Here is a 15,526-nt window from a genome sequence, read left to right as displayed (position 1 = left end):
AGCACTTACTATTGTTCCTCTGACAGGAAGCAAATACAATGGTTGGGATGTTAATCATGCTTGGGAGAGAGATTAAACCGGCTGGGCTATCGATCCACCCTCCTGATGCATTAGGTGCCAGAAATGACAGCTTTATTGTAACAGGGTGGGGGGAGAGGAGAGATATTAGTTAGCCTTAAAATGTAGCAGTCAAATTGAAGAAAGATCAAGGCTACAAAGCATCTATTATGGAACCATACATAACTTCAGGGAAATGGATTGGGTATCAGAAGACAGTCCGTTGCATATGAATTTTGATCCAGGAAAACTGGAAATTAAACCAATTCACTGTGAGATGCAGTTCAGAAACAATTGTTTGCTTTGCCGGCAGGTTCCCAGTTTGTTTAAAGGTAGGATGATATTGTCATTTTTTTGTATAACTCATTTCTGAATAGCCACGGTAATTTCTATTGAACTAGTCTCTCTTCTTGGGGGAGGGGAGGAGAGGAGAGAGAAAGGGGGAGGGTTGGTTCTTTTGTGTAGGGAGTTTTAACAGCATCTCTTTGACTAGTAGAGCCAAAGCCACAAGAGTCCCTCTGCATTAGCTTCACCTTCCTGCTGACACTGAGGCATGTGTAAACAACGAGAAGTCCCATGGCACCTTAGAGACTAACAGATTTATTGGAGCAGAAGCTTTCGTGGGCAAAGACCCACTTCGTCAGATGCACCATGGGCCTTTGCCCACAAAAGCTTACGCTCCGATATATCTGTTAGTCTATAAGGTGCCACAGGACTTCTCGTTGTTTATGCAGATTCAGATTAACATGGCGACCCCTCTGATACCTGAGGCATGTGTGTTATTGAAGAGTTCCTCTTCAGCTGTCTCCCTGGTCACAAAGCCCCATGCCCAGAGCAGCTCCTGCTCACTACAGAATGCAGGAGGTAGGCAGCTTCTGGTGTAGACTGTCTCCTCCTAACTGGGAGTGAACATCGTCACTTTGGAAAGGAATTCCCACAGCCTGTGCAAATTCCCAGTGCCAGCACCTGCGAGTGTCACAAGTGGGGCATAGGCAATGCCTGAGACGTTCCTTGGGGAGCCTACAGAGCACTGGAAACTCCATTCAAGTGGGGCACCAACAGTGCCTGGTCCGTGACCCTGCCCACGCCCCCACCTGGTCTCTTCCCCGAAAGTCCCTGCCTACGCTGCCTCTTCCCCTGCCTTTCTCTGTGCTGCCCGATTCCTTACTGCCCCATCCTCAGGGTTTATCGCTGCTCCACCGCATATCCCAGGGCTCAGTCCTGTCCTCCTCTCTCCCCGCACTCAGACCCTGAAAGGGGGATGGGAGAAGCCCATGCTGAAGCTGGCAGAGGCAGGGTGGCTCAGGGGATGCAGCCATGCGGGAAGCTCCCTGGCCACCACTTCCCCTTGCATTGCAGAGGGCTGCTCAGCTCATTCTCCCAACTGCCCAAGGGACGAGGGGCTGCAACCAAGTCAGGAAGATGCTGTCTGGCCAGGTCAGCACCAAGAGGAACTGGACCTGGCCCCCATGCCATGCCAGCAGCCACGCTGACCGCACCCCCCCAGTGTCCTGCCCTGGGCTCCCCACCGCGCCAAGCACAGGGAAACACTTGCAGGGAGCAGGCAGGGAAGAGTCAGTGAAGAGGTGGAGGTGGAGCCACAGTCCAAGCGCCACGTCTCCCACTTCTGCTGCTGCTCCAAAGAGAATCGACCTCTGTCTGTCATGTGCTCTGGCACGGCCAACCTTTTTTTTATTTTGGGGAAAGGCTCATATGTGCCACCCATAGGGGAACCTGTATCCCTGATTATTATCTGTATTACCACCGTCCCCAGGAGCCCTCGTCGTGAACCTGGACCCCATTGTGTCAGATGATACCAAATAAAAAGTCCCTGCCCCAAATGGAAGATGAACACTTTTTATGCTGATAACAAAATTCAAACTACAGCTCCCTTCCCCAAGGGATTCAGTCCTGCAGGCTATGCCTCTTGGCAGCGCCAAGCCCCTAGGCCTGCAGCTCTCCCTCTCTGGCCATCCCCTTTTAATCCTAGTCCGTCTTTTGCCGGCACAATCCAAAGGAATCAGGATGCTCCGTGCCATTCCTGGGGCAGCTGAAGGTACCATTCTTCTTAGCTCTTGGATTTTAAAAGGGCAAGTGACCCATGCCCCATGCTGCAGAGGAAGGTGAGCGAGCCCCAGGGTCTCTGCTACTCTGACCTGAGGTCATGGTGATTAGCTGTGCCCTGCACATGTGGGCAAGACTCAGCTGCCAGACCCCTGGGAAAGAATTCCCTGTAGTAGCTCAGAGCCCTCCTCGTGGAGTGTCCCGTCACCGGCCCTTGGAGATATTTGCTGCTAGCAGTTGTGGATTGGCCACGTGTTACTGTAGATTATCATACCGTCCATTCCATAGATTTCCCAATCTTGGTCTGTGCCCCTCCCGCTGGGTGGCTCATGCTGCTTCCAGGGAGTCCTGGGGAACTGAGGAAGTGGGTCTGGCCCACGAAAGCTCATCATCTAATAAACCATCTTGTTAGTCTTTAAAGTGCTACATTGTCCTGCATTTTGCTGGGGAACTCAGGGCTTGATCTTTGATTGCCTGAGGCTCTAGACAGGCTGCCAGGGCAGATGTAGAACCATTATTAACTGGGGTGCCTTGCAGCTCTTTGCTGAGTCTGTCTGCTCTGGCAAGTGCTCTGATCAGTGCGTATCAGTTTAACACTCCCGTCAGAGAGCAGAGTACCCAGCTGAGGAGCCACTAGACCATGGAAGTGGCTTTTTTCAAAAAGAGTTTGACTTGCCTTCCAGCTGAGCAGTGCTACGCCCTGTGGGGAAACAGAAGAATTGCAGCTCTTGAATCTGGATGGTGTGTCTTCCTTTGCTCTTACTCATTCCATTCTAAGGTGGTTACCTTTGTCCTGGCAGGTGTTCACCTTCAGCTGGCGGGAAGATATCCGTCCCGGGGACCCTCAGCACACCAAGAAGTTCTGTTTCGATGCCATTTCCCACAGCAGCCCTGTGACCCTCTATGACTGTCACGGAATGAAGGGGAACCAGCTGTGGAGATACAGGAAAGTGAGTGTCACGTCGTCCCATGAACACTTGGGATTCCTTGTAGTAACATGGTTTGTGTGTTCTCTTGTGATTCATGTCGCTGTGACGAGACTGTAGGAACCCATTGTCATTTAGCATTAATAAAAACAGCATGGGCTGGATGCTTTTTTGTTCACCTTCCTGACGAAAAGGCCTCCTTGAGCAGCTCATGAGTGTAAAAAGGAGGGTATAGAATCCCTTAGGAGTCAGCAAAAGCAGCCGGCTTCTCATGTTGGTTCTCTAGAGCCTGCCCCAGGTTGCACTTGGTATCATAGTCTTGTTAATGTGGGCACAAGAACCACATTTCATGCACCACTTCAGTGACTTACATGACACTGCTTCTGGATCCATGCAGGCTCACATGCAAACCCAAGTACTCGGTCTTCCGCTGCCTTTCCTGCATCCCATTTCTGTTCTTGTTGGATTGCAGATTGACTTCAGGCAGGCTGCAGTCAGTCCTGCCTCACTTGCTTACGGCATGCAGGGCTCCCTGTGTCCCCTTCACCATGCCTTCGCTAGATGTAGTAGGCCCCCTGGGGAGGGAACATCATGAAGTATGATGCCTCCTGGGCTGAGCCAACGAGAGAGCGCAAGCGCGGAGACCCTCTGTGTTTAAACCAGATGCAGTGTCCACCCATGGCTGCCTGGCTGTATAACAAAGCCACACCTGCCAGGCAGAACCTGCCTCCGAAGTGTACTAGAGCCTGCCAGGTTTGTGGTGGTAATGTGGCTGCTCGTGCCCTGAGTGGCGGTGACTTATTAATGCTGTACAAGCAATGTGTGGGTAGCAACAGGGGAAGAGGGTTGATTTAGAATGCTCGTCTCCCACAAACCTCAATACCACCCGTCTGTACGCCCGCTGTGACTGGAGGGAAACAGCAGAGCATGAGCCCACGGGCAGAACAATCTAGCTTTGGGTTACTTTTGCTTTGCCTGGCAGATGTTGCAAGGGTTGGCCAGGGTGCCAGAGGCAAGGGGAGAAAACGTAGACAGACACACAGCATTCCAGTGCTTTTCAGGCAGGCAGGACTCGCTTGGAAATGTTGGTTTCTGAGCCAGTCCCAGAATTCATTGCAAGCTGATGCATTCTACTGCTCATCCAGATAAGTGAGTGTGTAGGTGTAGATTTACTTTTCCCCAGGGATTACCTCCCCGCCCCCGTTCTGCCTCATCCCGCCCCTCCTCCAAGGCTTCACCCTCATTCCATCCCTGCCCCCCGAGGACTTGCTCGCTGTCCACCTCTTCCAGCACCCACGCCGTCCCCTCCCCAAGGGTCCTGCTTGCTTTCTGCTCTCCCCCAGCCAACAATCAGCTGTTTGGCAGTGTCCCTGATTAGCTGTTTGGTGGAATCCCAGATAAGCTGATCAAGGCCACCACAAAACAGCTGTAGCTGGTGGCTGCTGAGCACCCACTTTTTTTTTCTATGGGTGCTTCAGTCCCCAAAGCACCCGTGGAGTTGGAACCTATGACTAAGTGAGGTAGACAGACAGCAAAGTAACATCAGTGTTTGCAGCAGAAGTGGGAGGTGAGGCATGTCATGGTCTCCCCAGGGAAGTATCGGACCCCCACTCTTTGAGAAGTTTTAAAGAAGACTGGACAAAGCACAATAAAATGCAAGGAACCATCCTACACTGGAAGGGGAATGGACTATTAATATGTGGAATACCGTAAATAACTGGTTACAGATCCATGCACAAATAAGAAAATTTCTGTCCTGAAGAGCTTACAGTTGTTTAGATTGGATTGATACATAAGTTCATTCTGTGAGTTGTCTCCAGCCCCTACTGAGTCAGGAGTGCTTGGGCGGCCACCCAAGAGAGATTCAAATGCCACCCAGCTGATTAGCAGAGCATCCACTGTGCCCACAGCCTGCAGCATGTGTTTCTATTGATGGTGCACATCTGCACATGCTTTGGTGCACATAATAAAATGTATTCCACACATGGATGGAAACAATTAGCGGGAACGTTGCTCGAAGGGTGCAACAAAATGACAGGTGCCCTTCCATTAAAAGGCTTGTTTCTAGATGTTCTAGGGAAGCAAACAGGTAAAATAGGCTCAGGCTTGTTTCCCTAGAGGGACTTTCCCTTAGACCCCCAGAATGTTCCCTAGGCAAGCAAACTGATTTTGAATTTCTCTTCCTCAGGACAAGACCCTTTACCACCCAGTAAGCAGCAGCTGTATGGACTGCAGCGAGAGTGACCGAAAGATCTTTATGAATACCTGCAACCCCTCTTCTCCAACACAGCAGTGGATATTTGAACACACAAACTCAACCATCTTGGAAAAATTTAATAGAAATCTTGATCTTTAAAGACTGAAAATATATATGTATTTATAGATATATATATTTTACAGTTATAGTTTTTACTGGGGAGGGTTACAAAAAAATTGTAAAGATTTTGTTTTTAAACAAACAAGGTAAAAGGGAGAATCTCAGGAGAAGGGGTGACTAGCTGGCCAGTCGATTTTTGAAGATGCTGCATGTTTCTCTCTATGGAGATGATGGAATTCCATGAGGCTTTACCAGAGCCACTTGTCTGTCAAGACCAGATCAGAAACTGTTTGTTTCTAAACAATTCTGAACCTGGTTCAGAGCACGTGTGGCATAAATGGTTATGTTCTCCATGATTCACACAAGAGCAGTACAACTTTATGTAGCTGCTAAAGCGTTCCTAAATAGTCACTTTACCTCCCAAGCAAAACCTGCACTCCAAATTATAATGCAGAGACAGCATACCAGTACCCCACAAATACAGTGACTTCCAGTGCATCAAAACGTAGAATGCAATAGAAAAATAAAACGCGTGTGTCTCTTCTGTGCACTGAACCAAAATATAGAACAAACAGCTTGGCCTTGTTATGCCTTCCAAAGGAATAGATCTGTTAACAGAATATAGTTAGAACTAAACGCAGTTGAGACCAGTTTTTCCAGTGAGTATAAGTCATGGGTAGAAAAAAAACACCATTTCAGGTCCATGCACCTTGCTCTCGGCTACCCCATTGTTGGGTCTCTTCAGTATAAAGTAATAGGATTAAAAAAAGGTTTTCCAACTAAAGTGACAACCTGCAGCTAAAATAATTGTGACTCTTACTACATGTTCTTAGATGGCTAGTATCAATGCACAGTCACTTACAGCAGAGTTTCTCAGAGTGGAATCATTCCAAGAATCCTTCCCATAAAATCTACTGCATGAGAAAATCTCCAGTTTTCCTCTCGAGATATGGGGCAAGTATACACTTAGCATGAGCAGCTGCAATTACACCGAAGCTGATGGATTTGAGACTGCTACCCGGGATTGCATCTGGCCAGGAATCCATCTGTCGGAGGTAGCATTCAGGGCCCATACACAAGGCCATCATGCTCTCACAAATACAAGCAGAGATTAGGGTTGGAAGAGACCTTAGGAGGTCATCTAGCCCAGCCTCCTGCTCAAAGCAGGACCAAGCAAATGACTGCATAGTTAACCTTCTGCTAAGTTGATGAAGAAATCAACCAAACCTAACCACTTTCCTATCATCATCCAGCTGCTTGGCTGGTCCACCTATCCGAATAGGCCCTCTTTGGGAGTAGGCAGCATGCGAACAGTTCTGGGATTGTGAGGCATGCAGCGGCATGAGGGGCTGAAATGACCAGCATATATACTGTCTTGAGAAGTTTCCAGTGATGCTGTTGCAAAAAAAAGCAAACATGATGCTGGGCTGCATTAACAGGAATGTTATGAGCAAGACACGAGAAGTCATTCTTCCGCTCTACTCTGCGCTGGTTAGGCCTCAGTTGGAGTATGGTGTCCAGTTCTGGGCACCGCATTTCAAGAAAGTTGTGGAGAAATTGGAGAAGGTCCAGATAAGAGCAACAGGAATGATTAAAGGTCTAAAGAACATGACCTATGAAGGAAGGCTGAAGGAATTGGGCTTGTTTAGTTTGGAAAGGAGAAGACTGAGAGGGGACATGATAGCCGTTTTCAGGTATTTAAAGGGTGTCACGAGGAGGGAAAAAAATTGTTCACCTTGATAGGACAATGGGCTTAAAACTGCAGCAAGGGAGGTTTAGGTTGGACATTAGGAAAAAGTTCCTAACTGACAGGGTGGTTAAACACTGGAATAAATTGCCTAGGGAGGTTGTGGAATTTCCATCTCTGGAGATATTTAAGAGCAAATTGGACAGACATCTATCAGGGATGGTCTAGACAGTACTGGGTCCTGCCGTGAGGGCAGGGGACTGGACTCGATGACCTCTCGAAGTCCCTTCCAGTTCTAGTGTTCTAGGATTCTATGAAGAGCAGGCTGATCTCCGCTCCTGCAGGAGCGTGAAGCTCACATTTCAGGCATTTTCCGTGATGTGTAGCTCCTAAGTTTCACAAGAGCTTTTGTTCTGATCAGGCTTAAGAGGCCCTTACGGCAGATGCTCTGAGGTGCCAGCCTCCCCTTGCTCACGACAAGACAGTAATTCAGCCCCTCTGCTGCTGCCTGTTTCTTGCTGCATCAGTTCAGGTGCTGCAGGGGTGATCAGGTGACTTTATGATCTCAGAATATGATGCAGCGTTGCCACAGAAATCAGAGTGGCTTGCTGCACAGCACGTGGAATCAGAATAAACCCAGATTTCACGTCTGCGATGTGGCTAGTTGCAGCCTTGTTGCAAATGAGTCACACAGCCCTTTGAAGCCAAGCACTGCTTCCTTTGGAGGGCTAGGAGGGCAGAGAATTAACTGTCCTTTGGGATAGTCTGTGGGTTTTTTTTTCTGTGATCTCTATGTGCTGCCAGCATACTACAGCAAGAGGTGCTATAGAAACTACACCAATGCCACACTGAGTTAACATTCATCACTTAAAACATAACATTATATTTTAATTATTTGTAACATCTCATTAGAAACATTTTTAATACCTTGGGGGAAAGCACCAGTATCTAGTGCTTTGCAAGTAGCGGTCAGGTGTTTTCCTCAAGTTATTACTGCTCTCATTAGTCTGATTGTACTTACTGTGGCTCACTGAATGGCCTGACTAAATGTGTTCATGAATGTTTTAATGCCGGGGGAACAAGAGGCTGTATGTAAAGAGTACAAATTTATTATAATTGGGGGACACAGTAAATTATCTGATCATTCTGCTGCAGCCTATAGTGCTGTAACGTTAATGCCTGCAGTTTTCCACTTCATTAGGGGATTAGCTTCTGTTTAAATTACATGACTTTCTGTGTACTTGGATTCACCTTGTGAGCAAAGTTTTGGACACTTTTAGGTACTTGGTCTGTTGGATACAAGCCTCTGAGATGTTTGGTAATGGGATAGGGAGCCTTTGATACCTAGGTCAGTGACCTGACTTTGGCTCAAGGGCGGTTGTTTGGCAGCATGCACTAAAAGCCTAGGTGATCTTAATGCAGTTCCTACAGGACAGATATTGGTCACAGGACCTCTGTCACCACTGTTGCCAGGCTCAGCACAGGGGCCAAAAACTAAACAGGCTCTTTTAAGGCTGGTCTCTCCAGGTCAGGTGCAATCCTGTCCATCTGGTTCATTTCACAAAGCAGTGGAGCGCCAATCATGAATGTCCCATGAATTCACTGTGCCTGTGTCTGATGTCTCAGTAGTGTTCCTTGAGCTATTACATTAATTATACATTCAGTGCCCCAGAGGCTTTGCTGACTAATGGGAAGTATTACCATAGTTGGCCACCCACTGATTGAGAAATAGAAATTCTATTTCTCCATCTTCATCTTTAATTGAGCTTTTGCTGAGCAATCAGGCTAATTATTCCAATCCCATTTAGTTATTTAAAAGCAAAAATCACCAACGCATGAATCCATAAACAAATCCTCACGTTTGCATGCAAGTCAAGATCAGGGCTCAAATGCCATCAATTACCTAACAGAAAACGTATGCTTTCCATATCCAGGTATTTCAAAAACTGTCATTTGAAAATGTTCTTCTGGGTTTCATAAATTGTCTAGTTAGTGGCAAAACTGCATATAAGAATTCTGAAGGGAAGAGGGGAGGTGTGTGGTGTGTTCACTGACCTTTCAATGCCCAAAATGCCTTCCATCTGCCACCTGTTTCATAGTAATGTTTGTCTGACTCCTGTGAGTAAATGAAATGGGTTTGGGTCCTGCACATGAGTGCAGGGAGTTTTCCTGTGCGCTTTGGCAAAAGTCTATTTTCCTCCATAGTGGAATGTTGTAGGGGGGGGTTATTTTAATGATGCTGTATTCCCTTTTCATTAAAGGTGTGCCTTTTTAAATGCAGATGTGCAGCAAATGCCTAAACTTGAACCATTTCCTAGTGCCTTGCTGGACGTGAGGGAAGTGGACTGGTGAGGAGGGTGTACCAGGGTGTGATGAAGTGTACAATTCTTGTTCTGGTATATGTGTGTGTTTGTTTTTAAATATCTGATTTTTAAGAACAAATTTTAGGATGACAGAAGGTACTGGCCAGGAGATGCATGGGCTCCGGGGTTTCTGTATTAAGAATATCCAGTAATGGCTGTGCTTTTCTTCACACTCCGTATAAAGTCTGGAGATAGAAGCCTCATTTTTCTTTGAATGATGGTCTCTGCTGTATCCACTGAGAATTACTCTTGGGACATAGAGGAGGAGATAAACTGATGTTAGACACGAGGATGTCTTGGGCTGGCGGTTGTACGTTTAATCCCTGATAAAGGCACATAGAATATCTGTTTAATCAAGGGAGCAGCATCCAGATGTTCACAGTTCATACTCAATGTATTCAAATACAGAGCATTTCATAAATGGTTCCAACAGCATATCAGAATCTAAGTGAAAGGATAATGTGGGATCTTCCATAAATTCAACACTGTGGATCAGTGGGGAGCAAATCTGTAATACAGAAGTAGCAAGAAAGCAATTCCTTAGTCACTCTTCTTGCATCCTGGGGTAATTTATATATATGGAATGCCAGGTCAGCACATCTTTCTCCTTGTCTAGCTGGAAGTCTGGTATGTTAAACTAGTATCCACACTTAAATAAGCACTGAAAGTTACTAACACAGTGGAGCATGGTGCTCCTGTAGCTACCACCATATCATTATGGTAACTGCATGGTCCTTGTAGGCGTGAGGAAGAACCATGTGAACAGTCAGAATACATCACTGGGTAAAAAAGAAGCAGCTTTCATTTGTCTCTTGTCAGATACGAGCAGGATGTTGACATGTTTGTGGTTGGGGAGTGTGGACAGCTTGCTGCAGCCAGACAGTAATACATGGGATCACATGAGCCTGTCAAGGCTAGCAGATCTAGAACAGCCAGTGGCTGTAGGATTGCTTTCTTGTGTGTCAGAGCATCATGCCACACTTTCGTTTTGCCTGGCTGCTTCATTTTCATAAGCAGATAAGTAGTGAAATATAGAAGTCACCTTTCAGAATTAACAGCCCTCAGCAAATGGAGCATTAAGTGCCCAAGCCAGTCGGTACCTGGCCTATCCAAACCAGCGAACCAGTTGTTGTTTCCACTACAAAAGGCTTGTTTAGTATCAAGTGGTGGTGTGTTGTTTTAATATTGTGGCAAGTGAGTTGGCAAAGCACTGTTACAGTGGATACCTTGAGGCTAATTTCTGTGATATCCAGTGTATTTTTTAATTGCTGTTTTTTAGAGGGGAGGCAGTGTGGGCTAGCAGGTAAAAGCACTGGACTAGAAGTCAGAGACCTGGATTCTAGTCTCAGCAATTCCTCTGACTTGCTCTTTAACTCTCCCCCACATCCCCCGTGCTACATTTTCCTCATCTGTAAAACATGGGTAATGTGTGTCTTTGGTAAAGTGCTTTGGTAATTATCTACAAATTAAAAGCATCATGTAAGATCAACTTAATAGTGTAATACAAATGAGAGGCTTTCATGGACACAGCTTTGACTGGACTACTAACTGTCCTTGGGGAAATAGGGTAGGTATTGGAAAGTTGGGAGAGGAAGCTTCCACCAGTATGGGATACTTATTTTTGAGTTGTAAATTCATTTCATTTTACTGGTCAGCCAAGTCAGATTGCCTTATCTAGGTGTCACTGACCCTCACTGAACCCACACTCCACTTGTTTCTTTACAGTGACATCCATGTATAAAACTGGGGTAATGATTCCTGAAAATCGTAATAAAAGATCTTAGTTTTTTCTGTGACTCTGCCTTTGCTAGTCGAGTAGGCCCTTCCTTTATTCATTTCGTTCTGAGCTTTCCTGATGCTTCTGTATTACCCAGAAGGTTTCAATGATTCCAACAGATGTGTGCTTTTTCATTGGAAGCCACTGGGACCCATGCTGGTCTTAAAACTGCTCATTCAGCATTAGGAAGAAAGCTCTGATTCCAAATAGCAAGTAGGCATATGTGACCCTGGCCTACAAAATGACAGAGAAACTAATCAATTCAAACAGACTAAAACACTGGCCCTTAAAACAACAGTAACCAGTAGATTTAGCTTTTTTATGGTGGGAGCCTACAAGGGTATCAGTGATGAGGTTGAAGTTGATTCGCTCTTTGTATTACGTGCGTTTTAACTTATTTCAAATTGGACAGGATAGTGCCTAATAAATCAGTGTGTATTTATTTCTGGGCACGTTAGGACCACACTCCTAATATGTGGGGCCAGGAAAGGGTGGTTAGCACTTTAATGTAGTAGCTTTCATAAATTGGAGTCATTCAGAGATAATGCATAGTGTTTTTAAAAGTTGAATGGACTTCCTTTTATAATATTTAAAATAAATTTTTAATGTTTTTCTGAACCTTTGTGTATGTAGAAATTACTCTCCCTCCTTTACTTCAGCAATTGCTTTCCTTGGCACTTCCCTCCTTGTTGTGAGTACAAAGTAAGTGTGTGTGTGTGTGTGTGTGTGTGGAGGTATATCTCCATATATATATATATATATATATATCTCTCTCTGAGCTGGAAGGGGCCTTGAGAGGTCATCAAATCCAGTCTCCTGCCCTCAGGACAGACCAGGTACCATCCCTATGACAGATTTGCTCCAGATCCCTAAATGGCCCCCTCAAGGACTGAACTCACAACCCTGGGTTTAACAGACTAATGCTCAAACCACTGAGCTATCCCTCCCTGCAGTAAATATCCTGACTTGCAACTTACGGGAACATAGCTCGTTTCTCACCACCCCACATGCATCCTTCACTGTGTACTCGCATCCTGCTTTCTTGGGAGAGCTGCTTTAAGCTGCCCAACTCAGCAACATTGGAGCTCAGTTTGCCCCACACATACATGGACCCACTGCTAAACTATAGGCTCACTCTCCACAAACAAGTGCTCTGTGTCTCATTTTGTCTGTGAATGTTGGCAAACTTCCCTGGTAATCCAAGGCGCTAATTCTGGAATGTTTTAGAAACCAGGTTTGAATGCTGCATGCTCTAGTATTCCACAAAGGAAACTGAATGGGATGGTTAGAAGGTGAACTGTGCTTTAGGCCTCTTTGCAATCACCTTGCCAGTGTGCCCCTCAGATGACAAACTTAGATTCCTTCCTTCAAGGTGGAACCCAATGGTTCAACTACTTTCCCACTGGATCTATGGTTTCCAGCTCTCTTGATTCCAGCAATGGTAGCTGAGTACTTACATAAGCTTTAGACTGCAGAGACCCCAGCGAAGTCTCCGGGGAGCCAGCATGTAACCTGTGGCAGGGGACCAGGCCATCGACAGCTAGAGCAGCCCCTGCCAGCGGGGAGCCCCGCGGCATTGGAGCAGCTCCTACTGGTTAGCTGGAACTGGTAAGCATCACCTGTTCAGGGTGATGCTTACTAATTAACCTTTCATAGTTCTACTCTCAATACTGTTTTGTTTCTTGCTCTCTCTTTACTTCACTCCTTGGGCAGACAGCATTAAATCAAGCAAGTAAACTGAGGTAGATGTAATATAGGTATCTGTCTTGCTCTCCCAGATGCAAATACTCCGAAAAAGAGGGATGAAGTTTTTCAAAGGAATAGCAGACCACATTCAAGAGATGCTACTTGGATAAGTAAACAGCCTGTGCTGAATCGGTCTCCAGATGAATGCTTGCTCACTCTGGGCTGCTGCGTGACATCATCTACACAGAGAACATCTCTGTCAAAGACATAATAAAAATCCCAAGAAAGCAATGACGCTCACCCGAGCCACGACCTTCTCTATTGGAAATGTGTCCAAAGGTATCAACTGTGAGCTGCGCTTTGAGGGAGCCAGATTTAAACTGAACAATCCATTTATGTGCCCCACTTCAGGGCAGGGAAAGAACTACCTGTACAAACTGGCTAAACTGCATGAGCTGGCCAGGAATTTTACACTTTCAAGGTTACACCACAGATATGGTCTGGGAAAAGGAAGTTTCTCCAGAGTTAGCAGAAGGCTCAGGGTCCAAAACCCCTGTCTTGCTTTCACAGATCCCCTTTCTCTCACCCACGCAGGTGAAGGAGGGTGGTGAACTCGTCCCTGATCCAAATGAGTCGGGAATCTTACACTAAAGTTCACATTTAACACTCATGGCAGGAGCAGTATCTTCCCTGACTTCTGTAACTGTTGTAAGGAAACCAGAACCCTTGGCATTTCATAGCCACAGCACCTTTGGGCTAGCCTCATCAGGTCTGAATGTAAAAACAATTGCTCAAGCGCAAGCATCTTTCATTGCAAACTAAGCACCACTCTGAGCTATCCTTACTGAGAGGCCTATGCTATGCGGGGCCTGCAACGCCGCACTGCCAGTCAGCAGGCGATGCGGAGTAGGTACGCCTACAACACGTGGGCAGCCATGGATACATTTAAGGATCGTCTCCTCCAAGACTCGAGACAAGTATGGTGCCCTGGTGGAAGAGGGTAGGACAGTGGAATGTACGTCTCTGCAAGCTCTGGATGCTGGGGACGGCTGTATACAGCTCTGGATGCTGCTGACTCTGGCCCATACGCTAGCTACTGGTATAGTGACGAGAAGCGGTGCAAGGCTGCAGGTATCGGGTATCCCTCCCAAGGTCCAGAACACACTGCGGGACCTGCCATTTGAAGGGTCGAACCTCTTCTCGGACCAGGTGGACTCAAGGCTGCATAGCCTCTGAGATTCTAGGGCTACTCTAAAGTCTTTGGGGATTCATACTCCAGTACTGCAGAGGAGGCTGTTCACCCCCAGGCCAGCGCCAAGGGGAAGGAACAATGGCCGTGTCATCGGCTTCTTCCTCACTCTGGCACGATAAATGCAGAAGTGGGGGCCCGCAAAAGTACCCCAAAACCTTATCTTTCCAGGCTTTGGTTTTTAAAAAAACTTCTCCCCAAAATCTTAACCTAGATTTTGGCGATAAATACTCTGCTGCCGCCACCCAAGTAATGATGAGAAAACCAGGGGAGAGATCACTTGGGTAATCTCACCCCTAAAGTACAAACCAGGACACAGTCAACCGATACCAGGTTAATGAAGAGAGAGAGAACTTTTATTATCACCACAATACTCCTGTTGCAAGTATAATGAATATCCTCCTGGGGAATTCCACCATGGGCCCAAACTTAGTTGCAAAAAAGAGAAAATCCCATTTTAAATGCACAGACACCAGATCCCATTTCCCAAACCATAAAACAATAAAACCTAACAGACTGATCTAAACTTTACCCTACTTACAGATAGTGAAGAGTCTATTCTTGGAGGGAGACATTCTGTCTGACTCCCTCAGTAGCTCGACAGAAACTGCCTAGAGCAAAGGAGAGGGAAAAACCAAAACTTCCTTTGTCCCAGTTTGAAATTCCTACCTATGTTCCAATTGACCAACTCTACCTGGTCTAGGTATGTTAACCCCTTAGTCCCCAGGCTGCTGGCTATCCCTCATGATCATAACGGGCCATAACAGCAATAACAGAAGCAGGTGCAGGGGTTCAAGATCGAACTTGGAAGGAGGTTCTGCCTCACCTTCCAACCAGCAGCCCAAGCCCTCGTTTTGAGGGTTCGCTCGAGGACAGCATTGCAGTCTCCGCTTCATCGCCTTTTGGCTGCTGACTTTCCCTTTTCTACCAGGCCTGGTCCCCGATTACCTCCAATCAGTGGGTTCTAGACCTAGTGGGAAGAAGTTATGTTGTTCCCTTCCTTACCTCTCTTCCCAGTTCTCCTTCAGGGACCCCTTTCATGAGCACCTGCTGAGGCAGGAAGTGTCCTCGCTTCTGCAGGTGGGGGTGGTCGAACCCGTTCCAGAGGAGTTCGTAGAGAGGGGATTTTACTCCTGCTATTTCTTTATCCCTAAGTCCAAAGAGGGACTACGTCCTATTCTAGACCTAAGGAACCTATGTTGTTCGTTTAAACGAAGCACACGAGATCTTTTATAGGAGAAAAGGCAGTACGCCCCATTTACTGAGAATACAACAGTTGCAAATGCGTTTTAATATCTCTCTCACACACACACACACACACACACACACACACACACGTACGTCTTTCACAAAGGCCCAGGCCTTCAATATTTCAAATCTCATTGACATAGACACAATAT

At 46.5% G+C, this 15,526-nt stretch overlaps 1 protein-coding gene across 1 annotated transcript in view; it reads left to right on the top strand.

Annotated features, from left to right (window-relative positions):
* GALNT10 (polypeptide N-acetylgalactosaminyltransferase 10) overlaps nucleotides 1-11,809 on the top strand; it is a 147,826-nt gene extending 136,017 nt beyond the window's left edge. The window contains exons 11-12 of the mRNA XM_075900594.2: nucleotides 2,922-3,071; nucleotides 5,236-11,809. Of these exons, the coding sequence (XP_075756709.1) occupies nucleotides 2,922-3,071; nucleotides 5,236-5,403 (318 nt within the window). The 3' untranslated portion in view covers nucleotides 5,404-11,809. The remainder of the gene's footprint in view (nucleotides 1-2,921; nucleotides 3,072-5,235) is intronic.
* The last annotated feature ends 3,717 nt before the right edge of the window (nucleotides 11,810-15,526 follow it).

This window comes from Pelodiscus sinensis, chromosome 16, assembly GCF_052426305.1.
Source record: "Pelodiscus sinensis isolate ZL-2025 chromosome 16, ASM5242630v1, whole genome shotgun sequence".
NCBI classification, from domain to species: Eukaryota; Metazoa; Chordata; order Testudines; family Trionychidae; genus Pelodiscus; species Pelodiscus sinensis.
The sequence above is the reverse complement of the archived record's forward strand: the minus strand, read 5'-3'. Positions and strand labels throughout refer to the sequence as shown.